The sequence below is a fragment of the Esox lucius genome, chromosome 5 (assembly GCF_011004845.1).
Source record: "Esox lucius isolate fEsoLuc1 chromosome 5, fEsoLuc1.pri, whole genome shotgun sequence".
Classification (NCBI taxonomy): Eukaryota; Metazoa; Chordata; class Actinopteri; order Esociformes; family Esocidae; genus Esox; species Esox lucius.
Window position 1 is genome coordinate 15,870,728 of NC_047573.1, and position 15,935 is coordinate 15,886,662.

At 43.6% G+C, this 15,935-nt stretch overlaps 1 protein-coding gene across 1 annotated transcript in view; it reads right to left on the bottom strand.

Annotated features, from left to right (window-relative positions):
- dnah9 (dynein, axonemal, heavy chain 9) overlaps positions 1-15,935 on the bottom strand; it is a 103,905-nt gene that overhangs the window by 11,735 nt on the left and 76,235 nt on the right. The window contains exons 68-73 of the mRNA XM_010891866.4: positions 14,298-14,425; positions 11,030-11,257; positions 6,950-7,141; positions 6,646-6,837; positions 5,302-5,472; positions 675-857 (exon numbers count right to left, since the gene is read on the bottom strand). Of these exons, the coding sequence (XP_010890168.2) occupies positions 675-857; positions 5,302-5,472; positions 6,646-6,837; positions 6,950-7,141; positions 11,030-11,257; positions 14,298-14,425 (1,094 nt within the window). The remainder of the gene's footprint in view (positions 1-674; positions 858-5,301; positions 5,473-6,645; positions 6,838-6,949; positions 7,142-11,029; positions 11,258-14,297; positions 14,426-15,935) is intronic.

Sequence of the window (15,935 nt, forward strand, 5' to 3'; positions counted from 1 at the left end):
CACTGAGGCAATTTATTGGAGGCATTGTGTTGAGGGATCGAACCTCATAACTCCTTGGAAAAGGCCTGAGTTCCCTGGGCTATAAGTTTTAACGGACAGATAGCACAGTCAAGTTGTCTCTACACACAAGTGTCTCATTCTAGCAGACCAACTCACACTTAAGTCAAAAAGTGCAAGTTCACTTGGATGAATGCACATAGGAACATGCAATAATTACTGTTACGGTCACAGCTAAAGTTGCCACTGATGCAACAGCTACAGCTACAGTTAAAACTATAGTTACTGTACAGTTATACCTTTTGTTACAGCTACAATTTGTTAGAGCTATAGTTACAGCTACAGTTACAGCTTTAGTTTACAGTTACAGCTATAATTACACCTATAGTTACAGCTATAGTTTATAGTTCCAGCAATTGATGAAGTTATTTACAGCTACAGTTTATGCTATTTACAGCTACAGGTACAACTACTGCTACATTACAGGCTCAACCCCCAAAGCGTGGACGTATTATTCATTAGTGATTTTCCTTGGAAATTAAATAAACACATTGGAGTTGTTTACACACAACTATTGTGAAGAACAAAATAATGTTACCTCCACCTAAATTTGGGGACGTAGAAGAAGTCAGTTTGACTTCCCTTTATGGAACGATTGATTGATTTAACCGACTCACCTTGAGTCCTAGGTTGAGTTGGCGTAGGGATCGCCTTATCTCCTGGGTGAGTGTGTTCATCCTCTCACACTCCTGCAGCGCCACCACCTGGTAGGGTGTCCTCTCCTCAGCCTTCCCCTGGAGCTCCACCATGTTAAACTCCTCTGGTAACTTCTCCATGATCTCCTCAAGCACAGACCGGACCTGGGGTGTGTGTGTAGACAGGGTTACAGTTTTTCCCAATTGCTAAAACACTATTTTGCAAACTAGGTTGGTTTTATTATAATACTTAACACAATTCACAAAACCACACACCCAAACTACAAAATACCTCATATATCCTGCAAAATGAAGCACTGCAACCAAAACTACATATAGCATTATCAAAATCAAACTTTTGCACGAAATGGCACACACCAGATTTTTGTCTAACCAACTACAGTGGGTTGTTGGGCATAAAGAAAGGCACTCTCATCTTTAGTATGCTTTGTCCATAATACAAAAATAGTTCAAATTGTAGAAAATACTTCAGATTGTTCACATGCACAGAGATATTTGCAGATACACACACATGCTGTTGAATCATTTATTTTCAAGTCAGGGCAACATATGCAGAGCAGATATATTTACATTGGACTGAACAAAAATATGCCCACAAAAAACAGTAAACTGAAAAATAAAATTGCTGAAAAACTTGCAGAAAAAATATACAGAAAAAAAAGAGGCAAGAAAAATAATTAGGCAGCATCTTGCTGCACAGCTGGGTCTGGCCACAAAGCCTCATCCACATTACAGGCAATATCTTCCCTTGCCAGACATCGAGGGAAGAAGCGCCTTGAGTGCCTTATACATCCCTGAATTGCACCCACATCAATCTCATCACATGCCTCTCCCATAGCCTGCACAAGAGACATGCGCACAAAGGCCTGCCAGTCGTATACCTTCCACCGCCATGCCGATAAGAACTCTTCTATGGGGTTCAGAAATGGTGAGTATGGTGGGAGGTATTGCACGAGAAATGGTGGGTGGTCAGCGAACCAGTTTGGGACTGGGGCTGCACGACGAAAGCTCACGTTGTCCCATACTACAACGTACCGGTTTCTTTGATGGTCTGCATCATTCATACGCTCTGGTGGTATGAGAATGTTGTGGAGTCTGTCCAGAAATGTGAGAATATGGGCTGTGTTTGTATGGTACGAGGTTGGCATGATGGTGGAGGACACCATGCGTATTGGAGATGGCAGCACACATTGTGATGTTCCCACCACATTGGCCAAGAACATCTATATTGGCTCTGTGGCCAATGACGTTAATCCCCCTTCTTCTGGTCTTTGCTAGGTTGAACCCAGCCTCATCTATAAAGATTAATTCATGTGGGATTGCCTGAGCATCTATTTATCCAGTACACTGGGAAACAATGTTGTGTGTAGTGTACTGCAGTCAGTATGGTGTTATCCAGTTCAATGGGAAACAATGTTGTGTGTAGTGTACTGCAGTCAGTATGGTGTTATCCAGTACACTGGGAAACAATGTTGTGTGTAGTGTACTGCAGTCAGTATGGTGTTATCCAGTACACTGGGAAACAATGTTGTGTGTAGTGTACTGCAGTCAGTATGGTGTTATCCAGTACACTGGGAAACAATGTTGTGTGTAGTGTACTGCAGTCAGTATGGTGTTATCCAGTTCAATGGGAAACAATGTTGTGTGTAGTGTACTGCAGTCAGTATGGTGTTATCCAGTACACTGGGAAACAATGTTGTGTGTAGTGTACTGCAGTCAGTATGGTGTTATCCAGTACACTGGGAAACAATGTTGTGTGTAGTGTACGGCAGTCAGTATGGTGTTATCCAGTACACTGGGAAACAATGTTGTGTGTAGTGTACTGCAGTCAGTATGGTGTTATCCAGTACACTGGGAAACAATGTTGTGTGTAGTGTACGGCAGTCAGTATGGTGTTATCCAGTACACTGGGAAACAATGTTGTGTGTAGTGTACTGCAGTCAGTAGGGTGTTATCCAGTACACTGGGAAACAATGTTGTGTGTAGTGTACTGCAGTCAGTATGGTGTTATCCAGTACACTGGGAAACAATGTTGTGTGTAGTGTACTGCAGTCAGTATGATGTTATCCAGTACACTGCGAAACAATGTTGTGTGTAGTGTACTGCAGTCAATATTGTACTTACATCCACATATGCTCGTCTCTCTCAAACGGCACCTTATAAAGATGTTTCATTCATGAATTGGTTTTGCTTGAAAATGCGAGCCAATGTGGACAGACTGACCCGTTGAATGTTGTTCAGCCACATCAGCCATTCATGAAGTAGACAGGTGTCACCCAACTGATACACTATGTATCAGTATGTGTTTTGAAATGGCTTTATGTCAGAATGTTGTGTCTTATGCAGAGAACCGTGTTCAGTGCATTTAAAAAGTGCCATTTTGAAATGCAAAATGTGTGTAAAGCCAAAAATGGGTTTAGACTTTTGGAGACTTGAGAAGAAGTTTTGCTCTCTGTGTATCAGTTTAAATAATTGTGCTGTGCATGTCATTTTAGTCTGTTAGCAATTGGGAAAAAAACTGTAAAAGAAGGCTAAATATGATGCACTATTACTGAAAATCAGGGAATCAAATAAGATTACATCCGTCAACTTGATAATAAGAACAAAGAACATATAAATATTAATGACAAAAATCTGCAACAACAGCTCCTTGTCTTGAATAACAGTCAAATCCCCGCAGAATCCAACAGTGTTGTCTCATATTTCCGCTGGGTAGGTGATGAAAGCTTAAGTCCGTGCCAACCCTTTCCCAAGCCAAATGAATTGACAGATTAAACATTTAACAAAGGACTGGAGATCATAATATCTCTGGATTCTCCGTTCAAATATTGAACCTGTCTTCCTCGGCATCACGCCAGCCTGCATACCAAATGGAGCGCGTCCTTTGTTTTCTACACATTTTGCGCTAGCCGGTTTCCTAATTAAGGCACGGCCTCGTCCCGACAACGTGAACCCGGGCTGCAGTGCCTCCCACTGCTTTAGGGAGATCTCCGCCGTTGGCGTCTTCCTAACGGGCAGCTTTCAGTAGCGCTGCACAATGCTTGTCATCTGTTAAGACACAAGTATCCCCGCTGCCGAGTTGCAAAGGTCAGCCGTCATAATACCTCCAGCGCGCACACCCCCATGTACGTGCACACTTCCATAGTATTAAATGTCAGGCAGCTCTGAAGTGGCAGATAATGTAGGAGTGACTGTAATCTAATCTACTGGGGCACAAGTGGCCCCCTTTCACTTACGACACAAGAAGAAGACTTATAAACTTACACAAAAACGACCATTAGAACACAAAGCTTGCTGATATTGTGAAAGGTGACAGCATAGGTGTGGAATATATAACACTCAGTGATTTAAAATGTAACGGGGAGGGGAGTTACCTTATTCACTAGTGTGGAATCTTAACAATTACAATATGTATGTACGTTTCATTGGGAGTGAATGTGCCTAGATAAAGAGAACAACAGAAACCTCTCGGTTTAGATTCTCTCTCTGTAGGTTGCGCTCTGATTACCACAGGATTGTTCACATTGACCTTTTGGCATCGGGGTTACTGTCTTGGAAACCTGATCTTTGCTAGTTAGACACACCCTTCAATGTATATATCAGCTTGTAACCAACATTACAGTGAGAATTGATTGAGTGAGTTGAGATTGAGGTTGTGTAAGGAAGACCAGGTCCGTAACCTCATGAACAAGACTTTCTAATGCTGCAATAAATAATATAATTTCTCTCTCCCTTGACAAACGGCTATGCAATAATTATTACAACCACTATATGAAACAGCTGATTTCTAACACTAGTACAGACATTTTTACATCACATAATTTTTTTCCAGATATTGTGGAATTGTCTTTAAAGTAACACATTGGAGGGTTTTTGAGGCATATGGACATTGAGAACCAGGGAAAAAGGACATTATTTTGGGAAACCTACAGGAATATTGAGGGGCTAGAGGGGATATGTGTCTATACCAGAGGAATACCAGAGGTATGTCTATACCAGAGGAATACCAGAGGTATGTCAATATCAGAGGAATACCAGAGGAATACCAGAGGTATGTCAATACCAGAGGAATACCAGAGGTATGTCTATAACAGAAGAATACCAGAGGTATGTCAATACCAGAGGAATACCAGAGGTATGTCTATACCAGAGGAATACCAGAGGTATGTCTATACCAGAGGAATACCAGAGGTATGTCTATACCAGAGGAATACCAGAGGTATGTCTATACCAGAGGAATACCAGAGGTATGTCTATACCAGAGGAATACCAGAGGTATGTCTATACCAGATACATTTTATAGACCAATGACCCGATGGAAACTTCAGCTGGATACATTCAAGTTGGTTCCCTTTTAACACTTTTGAAACATTCATCAGTCCACAGAACTTTCTCAGGCAGCAATTGCTCTGACCCTGACCCGCCTTTCTCTACACTCTGGGTCGCTTTCTGGGGCACAAACAGAGCGTACACTACTAAATCATCCACTCACCACAGAGTGGAGAACCTCCTCTATATCTACGTCCAGAAAACTGGTTCGGTATGACTGTGGTACGGCTCATCGTCCATCCAGTTAATCCAGCCTTACCTTCTCATCCCTAGTGGTCCCACTACCCTCGCCGGCCACTCCATCCCTGGGCTGCATCTCCAGGACTGTCTGGAAGAGTTTCTCAGACGTCTGCGTCAAAAAGCCGATCTCAGCGTTGGGGTGCAGGCCATACAGGTAGGGAGACTCCGCAGGAAGTACGTCATCAATGTACTGGAGTGGGAGGCAATGACACATTACAATGCCATTACAATTAGTGGTAGTAAGTACAGTGGCTTCCCATCCTTCATCAGCACTCACCTGAAAACATACACGTAAATATAATAATGACAGATGTACAGGAGTATATACAGAATACAGACTATTCAAGCTCTGTTAAAGTAAAATACATTTTTAGATGGGGTTTGGTCATTGTGGTGACTGGCATGGTCCAACCAATTCCTTTTTTTTATAAAGGTAGCATTTTCCTTCCAAAGTGTCTGGATGCCTCATGTTACTGACTATAAATGCATAACAATGCTATGTCACCTTTTCCTCCCTTTCCCTACCATATAGTATTTTGATAGTACAGATGGCTAAGGTAGAGCACATGCCCTAACAGTCCCCCAGAGGCCACCAGGTCTTTCCAGTTCCATCCGTTCCCCATCCAAGCCACAGCTTCCTCCCTCCCCCTTCTCTCTCTCTGTTCGCAGGCCAAGTGAAAAATGCTCCAGACCTCCATGTTGGGTGTCTCTGTCAGCCCAGACGTGCCCAGTGAACAGCACCAGGACTAGGGGATAATTAAATACAACCTCTCCCTGGGGAGCTGGTGGGAGGAATGTGGACAAGCTGTGAGGGCCGGCGGACATTATAGCGAGCCAGAGTTACTGATATAAATCTTGGCAGTTGTCATTTTTTTTTAAGAGGGCTGTGGTGAAGCAAAGTTCCTGCTGTCATAACAGAAGCAAGCAGAACAGATTCTAGAGACGTATCAGTGCACCAAACAAGAGAAAAACAAGAAGATCTGAACTGACAACACTCTTAGACCTGTAGTTATTCACAGGAGATATATTTATATATATTTCTAAATGTCAAGGTTTCTGTTTAATAAATGATGGATAACATTTTGTAGTTTAGCAGTTGATACAAAAACCAAGTATACAGGCCACGTGTACAGTAAAGCAACTGATAAATTATACTCCCTCCCCACCTATACATTCTCAAGGTTGTTATTTAATAATTGACGTCATTTGCTCAAAACATGTACTGTACTTCAATGTGAGGTAGTATACAATCCTTAGGTAACATGATGGCAGTTGTAGTCCATGATCCCACTCGGGGGGGGGGAGGGGCGTTCTATTTAGAGCTCAGTTTCTAAGCAAATGGTAGATGTAGATCTTAACTGACCTGATGGTACGCGTTGTAGTCCATATTCCCAGGCAGAGGGAAGCCAGGGGCCAGGCACAGCTCTCCCTCCATCATCTCAGGCCTGATGTACTCCTCCAGGTAAGTCCTACAGAGTCTTCTGTCCCAGTCATCAGTGATATGACCTCCGTACATGATCTCTCCAAAAAGGTAGCGCAGGTCATCATAGGGCACCTGGGTCACAGACAGGTCGAGACAGAATCGCGGGGAAAATGGCACTATTGCCAGAGACCATGGTTGGCTTTGGTGCGTCCTGTAATGTATAACGCGTGCGTGTCCTGGTTACCTTCGAGTTGGCCTCCAGGTAGTTGTAGAGCACGTTGATGGAGATGGTGAGGTCACCCGTGTTGAAGGGGTAAGATCTGTTCCAGCCCTGAGCTCCAAACTTCCTCCTCTCAGCCACCACCGCATGGAAGTAGCACAGTGCAAACAGGATGCTCTTAAACTCGTTCTCCTTGGCGCACATCTCCAACGTATCCTCAAATGAGAAGTGCAGAAAAACGAAAACACAGCTCATTTTCATGAATGTCAGACAAGTTCACCTGCTTTCGCTGTCTCCCTCGCTAGAGTGCATTATAATTTGGAGCGAGATGCCTAAAACAAAAGCGTTGTGTTGGAAGTAAGACACCGTGGCAGATTGCCTGTGATCTGTAGAGGTCCCAGTGGCGCCCAGCGCTCTACAAGGACAAAGACACACAATAGATGGCAATAAAAGGCAGGAAGCTATTCTCTTGTCAGTCTCTGCCTCCATAGTGTCCCGTCTGCTCATTATACCGAATAAGGGGAATGAAAACTATTGTGTAGAATGCATGAGGCCTCTGGGGAAGGACAATTAAAAAAGTCGTGGTGTGCCAATAACCCCAGTGGAAACAGTTCTCTTGAACATCCCTGCATGTGTCAGGCTGAGCACTGCAGTGGTAAAGGCCGTCTCGCACCCCCCTTACAGCCCCACACACACTTGGACCGGCACACGGAAGCACGTCTCACACACACACACACACACACACACACACACTGAAAGGGAGTTAATATTGTGCACGGTGCCCCTCTGTTCATAGCATAGCCTCCCAGTTCACACAATGAGAGGATGCACTTTCACTATCACGCCACCACCAAAGAAATATCGAGCCGGACTTACATGATCAACCGGGAAATTTGACCAAATCTCTAACAACATGTCTTCCAGGTCTTTGTTACAGTTTTTCTCGATTGCTTACAAGCATCAAACAACACAGAAGTTACAAACTGTGAATCATTTCTCATCGCCTTCAAACCAAATGCATTCAATGAACACATTCCCCAAAATCCATGAACTCTTTTCTCATTCATTGTTGGAGCCATAATAAGTATATTGGTGTTTATTCATTTCATTGTAAAAACAAGATTATTTGTATTATTTGTCTATTTCATTTCTAAATTGTTAAATAAAAATGTTGGACTTCGTATCTGGAGAAATAACTTTAATCAATTACTGGATGACGGCAACCTCCACTCCACCTCCTAATTAGGTCACCTTCACAGGTATAATGAGCAGCTGGATGACAGCTTGGGCTGTTCTTTGTTTGCGTAAGAGAGGTGGACAGAGAAACAGTTTAGTGACCGTAGCGGATGTGTGATATTCCATATTTAGTACACGTTTAAGTTTCTGTTGAAAGTCAACCACAGAGAATTTATCTTTTGACGTAATTAAAGCTTGCATTATTTGAACGAAACATAAGGATCTCCGCGAGTGCTTATTTCCCCTATGAGTCCCAAACTACCTCAAAAAAGGCGACTAAGGATATAAGATGAGTGAAGCAGTGGCCACAACATTCATACTCCACCACCCCCAAAACAATATATTCACAGCACATTTCTTCTCAATTGCTTACACACTGTTCTGAAAACTGTTAAAAACACATTCAAAACAGAATGTTTGCAACTGTTGTGCATGTCTGCAGCAACCAGACTGAAATATAAAGAAATTGTTTGATATTTGTTAGAAAATGTAAATAATGTTAGAATATGTAGGCAATCCAAACACAGTTGATTGCAGTTTCAACTGAAGTGTGGTACACTATAACTTTTGAGAGAAACGGCAAGTGTGAAAGAACTCTGGTATCAATATATCCAGGTAAGATATCTGTCCAATAACTAAACAGGGTATATACACATCTATGCATAATGTAAAGTACTGTAAAACCATGGATTTACTGTTTTTTTTAGAGAGTAATGGAGATGGAAGCCAGTCAAACTGTACATAAATTCATCTTTGTGGATGAAGCTGGATCCAACCTGGCAAAAATCCAGGGAAGAAATGTGATTGGTTAAAGAGTCACTGTGGATATCCCAGGGCAGAGAGGAGCTAACATCACAGTGTGTGCAGCACTGTCCAATGATGATTTGCTGTTACACAAACCACTCATTGGCCCCTACAATACACAGAGGCTAGTGATTATACTATACTTGTTGATGTTGGTTTATTATTATTGCTGCCCTGGAATTTGGGGAAATTAGTTTTTTGTTTATTTTTCAAAAGTATAATTTACTATTTGCAAAGATATAGAAAGAATAAAGGATATTCCTTCAAATTGCTGCATTTCTTATTCATTCTTGTTCCATATTCATTAGTACAGTCAATAGAGTAAAAGTGAGGTGTTTTTCTTATTCTATGATCAAATACTGCTTTATGTGAATTTTGTTTTAGAAAAACCTACAGGATAAAAGCTTGTCATTTATGTAATACTGTTTTATAGGTCAGTGTGTTATGAGTGACAGTGTGTGTTTCTGAGTGAGGATTGTTGCCAGTGTTTTGGTTGAACACGCTTGTTTTGAAGTGTTTTGGTGGTTTTAGTGAGTTTTGGGGGTGAGATTAACTGTTTTACAATGATGCATGTTGGTAATGCACAGTGTGTGAAGAGTTTTGTTATTGTGGTTTCAGTATTGACCGATGCTTGTACGCAATCGAGAAAAACTGTACCACTGTACAGTAAATCTTCTCTATTTCATTCCGGAGGTCTTTTTCTTCAACATGTCCCCTCGCTGGCACAAACACACACGCACGCACGCACACACAAACACGCAAACAGTGCCAGGGGAGGAGAATGAACAAAGATACGTGTATCTGCCAGTTGAAAAGGTCAAGAAGGAGGAAGACATGCCTTCAACTCACTGGCTTACCGAGGGTTACAGAGGGATTGATTGGACTGTGGTTTGGCAGGGCTGGCCAGGCCATTATTGAGGCAAACCATTGATTGGCTTTCATCCTTTACACGACTGGAATATTCTCCCTCTCTGCTCTCAGGCCTCCCTGACAGCCTGTGTGTGTGTGTGTGTGTGTGTGTGTGTTTGTGTGTGTGTGTGTGTGTATATGTTTGTGTGCTAGATAGTAAACCAACATGCACTTATCAGAGAGATAGGCATCAGCACTTAAAAAAGGAATGCAGAACGGACCCTAAGCATTGCAATATTGGTATGGAGGCAGAAACACAGGAGGTTATGTGCTTTAAACGGAGATGCATTGATAACGTCCAGATAAGAAGCTACATTGAGGGCTAATAGCAGCAATATTGTGGATGGAAGTGCACTGATAAGGTAGAGGTGGAATGGCAACTTCCTCAAATGCATGCATGCATTCACATAAAGACACAGCCATGAGGCAGATTCTAAATAGACGATTCAGGCCTTAATCCCTACATCCTGTGGTCCTGACTCTCAGATTAGCAGGATTGTGATTAAAAGTAAACATATATTTGCGCCATGTTTATTTGGATTGCCATGACAACAGCTTGAGGGGGAAAAGAGGAGAGAGGAATGCAATGGATTGCAGAAGCGGGAAATGAAGTGGGATAAGCTGTTCTGACCAAGATAATTGTGAGGTGAGCTTCCAGCCCTTTTGTGGCATCTAAAGAGTAGCAGCGCCCAAGTGGGTGGTACTGGGTGTTATACCAGAGGAGTGGCTACAATCCATAACCATTTCTAAAGCCCAAGGACAGAGAATGTGAGGAGACAGCCGTGTTGGTTGCTGCGGACCTGACTGTCTCTGACAAGGAGTGACCGGCTCCCTCGGAGACCATCAATGCTTCCCCTGCTCCTGATACTATCTGAAATGTTTCAGCTGCCTGAGGAATGATCATCCATCCTTCAGCTGCTGTCCTGACAAAAAGGTACTAAGAGCTGTGCTTTCCTAAGTCTACTTCCTACCCTGCTACGTGTACGTTGGGATTTTGTTCGTGAATACTTTATTGGGTTGTCCTTGATGAGTTTAAATGGCCAGCCACTGGGTTCACCGCATCACGCATACACTCGCAGGGCTGTGGGCAGGACACACAGTGTTTGGGGCGCTGTGTGTCAATCGGGATTGGCGTGCGCATGTCTGTAGCGCTACCTGGTTGAAGTTGTCCAGGGCTTTGTGCAGGTTGGCGTTTATGCCGGTGGGCGGTTCGTTGGTGATCTTGATGGAGTTCTCCAATATGCCCTGTGGTATGATGTGGCCCTCCGGGGTCCCTGAAGGCTCTGCGCTGATGAAGACCCTGAAGTTGGGGTGACTGCCCTCCCCATGGTACTCCAGTCTCTTCTCCAGTGAACCCAACCACTTGGCCACCAGGTGAATGTTCTACAGGGACAGATGTTACAGTAACATAGATGAATGCGGGAGGCAAACGGGGACACATTTACATACAAGGCACGTTTCAACGCCGGTTGTGCATTTTCTCCAGCGTACCTTGCTTCGATTCCCCTCCGAATGTAAACGGGCCCGGTATGGGACAACACTGCGATAAGACTAACAACTTGGCTGAGCTCAATTATCTATCCCTTGTGTCCTAACCCTGGGAGAGAGGAAGTCCCCTTGATGATGAGAAGTTAGCCAAGCCCCTCACATCACAGCCCAAAGCCCTGCCAACCAGCCTGCTCCCCAAATCTAATTACACCACTAATAACTGCAGTCATTAATTCATAAGCCGCTTTGCCTTCTCCTCATCTCCTACAGCACTCCAAATTTAATCATCCCTCCGATTGTTCAAGTTAACCCTCTTTCCAAACGTCAGGAGCTCCACTAGAGCAGCATCACCGCAAACGTTAGATGACAAAAGGGGGAAGAAAATCCAAGAGTTAGAGAGGTTACCTGGTGTGTTTACTGAGACGGGAAAAAAATAAGCGGCGGCTGAGAGGCAGAACACAGAGATAGATCCAAGTTAGGAGCCTATAAGCTTGAAGCATGTTGAACGAGACAAATTAAAAATCTAAATGGAAGTACTTTTTATTGCCTTGATGTACAAGCTCTCCTGTTGGCTTCTAACTACCAAGTGTGTAATCAAGAGCCTAAACAGACACACAGACTGAGGCCTCCCTCTGAGCCTGTCACATTAATGAAACCATCCATCCTCAGGCTAAGACAGAGAGACACAGCAAGAGAAACAAAGACAAAAACAGAGAGAGAGGCCGAGAGAAACAGAGCGATGGGGAGAGTACTAGAAAAGGGGGAGAGGAGAAAGCTTATATCCTCTGGTTCTAATAACACTGTTGTCACTGTCACCACGTTCCACTTTGCCTTCGTTTTGACATAACTTCAATAGTGAACATGGCCCGTGGCAACACACACCACAGCCTGCTCACACTTAGCCATCAAAGTCCTCCACAGAGGGCTTCTGAATGTCTACATAACAGTCAAAGCAGCAGACACCGAGAGTACACAACCATCCCCACTGAATACGGCTTATGAGGGAGGCCAATGCACGGGAGAAACCTACACGGAACAGAAACGCGTCACAGATAACAGTGAAATACTAACACGACATTACCGAAAATTAGGATTTGTAATAATAATAATGCTGTATATGGCAATTGAAATATTAACATGATGCCTGTATTATTTATTAAATTATCTTGTCGAAAACACGCGAGAAGAAAGAGTTGTCTACACTACCCAAGTGCCTAAGCTATTCTGCTCTTCACAAAGGTAAGGGAGAGAAAAAACCTGAGAGCTCAGGAACGTTGCCTAAACCATCTCAGCTTGTTTAGTTTCCATCTCTCTGCTAGGCTGGGACTGTGTCTTTTGGACTAAGTGTCTGGAGGACCCGGGCACTTTAGGGCCACTTGATAGAATCCCACAGTTGGCGATATGGGCTCTTCAGCGCCGACATATTCCTAGATCTGGGGGATATTGCCTATTCAGCTCCAATATATTCCTAGGTCGAGGGGATATGGGCTCTTCAGCTCCAATCTGCCCAATTGATTGCTTTCTCTCTCTCTTTAGGTGGGTTTCTATCTCTCAGCGTGTCTCTGACTGGACTGGGAGGAGTGGAGACAGAAGCCAGCATGCAGCAGTATAAACCATAATGCCCTCATCAGAAAAAGAGAAATGGAGAAAAGAGGGCCAGTGTAATTGACCTGCAGTGAAGGGGAACCTGCCATGGACCCAGCTCTTCTGCCAGATTCTGATCTGATTCTGGGATGGGAGCAATGGGAGAAGCGAGAGAAGCAAGGGAGAGAGCAAGTGAGACAGTGTGTGTGTTTTTGTTGTTGTGGAGGCACATTTGGATGGGTCAAGGGCTGGATTGGAGACTGGAATGGACGGGGAGACATTGGTAGAACAGTACCAGGTTTGAAAAGATTGAGAAGACAGTAGCAGAAGATGACATGTCAGAAGACAGACAAATCCTCCATATTTTCTTCCTATTTCCATCAAGGTTGTCAAGAGACACAGGCAGACAGACTGACCAAGACAGACAGGCAGAGAAAGACAGACAGTCTGACCAAGACAGACAGGCAGACAGACTGACCAAGACAGACAGGCAGAGAAAGACAGAGAGTCTGACAGACAGGGACGGACAGAGTAGGCGGTGAGGTTGGTTGGTTGTCAGGGGGACAAGGCTTTTTTTTTTAAAGTTGTAGCAATCGAGATTCTTATGCAAAGCTAATTAAATGGCTGCTTTTCTCTGTGAGGCTGGCAGTTTGCGTGGCTGGTACAGAGAGACAGAGGGAGAGAAAGTGAAAGGACTAGAAAAAGAAACGCAGCTTCTGTCTGAGAAGACTGGGAGGATGACCCGCCCAACCCACCCCAGTGGCCTCTGTGCACTATGCTGGTATTCATAACAGTCAAAACGACCTATTAGGATTCAACAATGGAGCTTTTTTCATGCAAACGCAAACGGGCCTTACTCATTAGATGTAACATATTGTGCAAAGCCAGAAACCTCCAGGAAATGAGACAATTCCATGTGCAGTTTAACCACAAAGGAAAGCCAACAGTAATCACCATGTCCAAAGTACGACAGATTATAAGGAAAAACAATGTGACCTTAAACACTGGAGAGAATTTGTTGTTTTGCAATACACAAAGTAAAATGACATTTCACGACATGGCCCTGTTATGGAATCCCAGCTGTATATTGGCTCAGTGTTGTCGTAGCAACGGCTGGTTTGTGCAGGCAGCTAAGTGCATGCGTATGTGACCGTGTGTGTGTGTGTGTTTGTGTGTGTGTGTGTATGAGCATGTATCTGTGAGCATGTGTAAGCGCTGTGACATTTGGGAGCGGGGTAAATAAACATAATGGGATCTTTAGTAACACAGGGCTTTTCTTTTTGGAAGTGACAAGACTATACGAGGATTATGGAGTGTCCTTGCTTGCAGTTCTGTGCGTGCATCTGTGTACCTGCAGTATAACCCAGTGTCCCTCCTTGGCAGCCAGGTCCAGAGCCCGTTCAGCCACAACCTCCTGTCCCTGGCCAAGAGACACATTGTGGAAGTTACCACTGTCGAAGGTATAGCCCAGCTTCCTGCCTGGAAGGAACAGCGCACAGTCAGGATTAACTTGACAATGCTTTTGCTAAATGTTTGGTAAATTTAAGCAAAATATAACTACTGAAAATGTTTGGATAAAAGTATTCAGCATTTCATACATTCATAGTGCTTTACAGGTCATTTCATACAGTCGTAGTGCTTTATGGTCTACTTCACACATTCATAGTGCTTTACAGGTCATTTCATACAGTCGTAGTGCTTTATGGTCTACTTCATACATTCATAGTGCTTTACAGGTCATTTCATACAGTCGTAGTGCTTTATGGTCTACTTCATACAGTCATAGTGATTGGTAGTCTACTTCACACATTCATTGTGATTTATAGTCTACTTCATACAGTCACAGTGCTTTATAGTCCACTTCATTCATTCATTGTACTGTATATTATAGTGTACTTTATACATTTATAGTGGTTTATAGTCTACCTAACACATTCATAGTACTGTACTTTATAGTCTACTTCATTCATTCATAGTGTTTCACTCTGTGCTACATTAACTGCGTTATAGATTCAACGTATGCTAGAAAAAGGTTGGCATCTAAAAGGTACCGAAAACAAAATTGTCTGTTTGTAAAATGTTCAGATCCACGGTGTGATTGGTGTAGCCTTTGGTCCTCTCTCCCCACACTTCACACCAGACATCTTTGACTGGTTGGTTAACAGCTTTAGCTTTGATGTGAATAATCACACACACAGGTTGGGCTTGGATAATTGGCCACAAACGTGTGTGAAAGAGGGCACACATGCACGCACAGCCACCCACACACACACACACACAGCCACCCACCCACCCACCCACCCACACACACACACACACACACAGCCACCCACCCACACACACACACACAGCCACCCACCCACACACACACACACAGCCACCCACCCACACACACACACACAGCCACCCACACACACACACACAGCCACCCACCCACACACACACACACAGCCACCCACCCACCCACCCACCCACACACACAGATTTGTTTAATCAATGTCCACACCCCTCCGGGAAGCCTCATTGGGAGATTTCTCAAATAGCGACTGTACAGACTACAGCCGAAAACCTAACAAAGACCTGGAAACTATTCAATCAAACATCAAACCAGTTAACTGTGTTTCCAAGGTGCATGGGAAAAAAAATTAAACGTTATCTACAATCAAGCCACAGGAGCCCAATCATTCCGCACACATTGCTCAATAAAAGCCTTTCAGTCGCATTAGAATCTCATAAGGCAGAGACCAAATATTCTAGTATTGGAATATACTGCATCCAACACTGTTGAAGATTCAAGCTGTTATATCTCCATTCCAAGCTGGCACAAATCAAAGCTTCCCATTTCAGCATTGTCTCGTCTCAACATCTCGGTGGGATCCAATATTGCTGCCGTATGAAGTCCTGTAAAGTAAACTGTTCACCTTCTCCTTTCTGTAATATAATATATGACAACATTGCTACTGTTTCATCTGCCTGTGACCTTTATCTT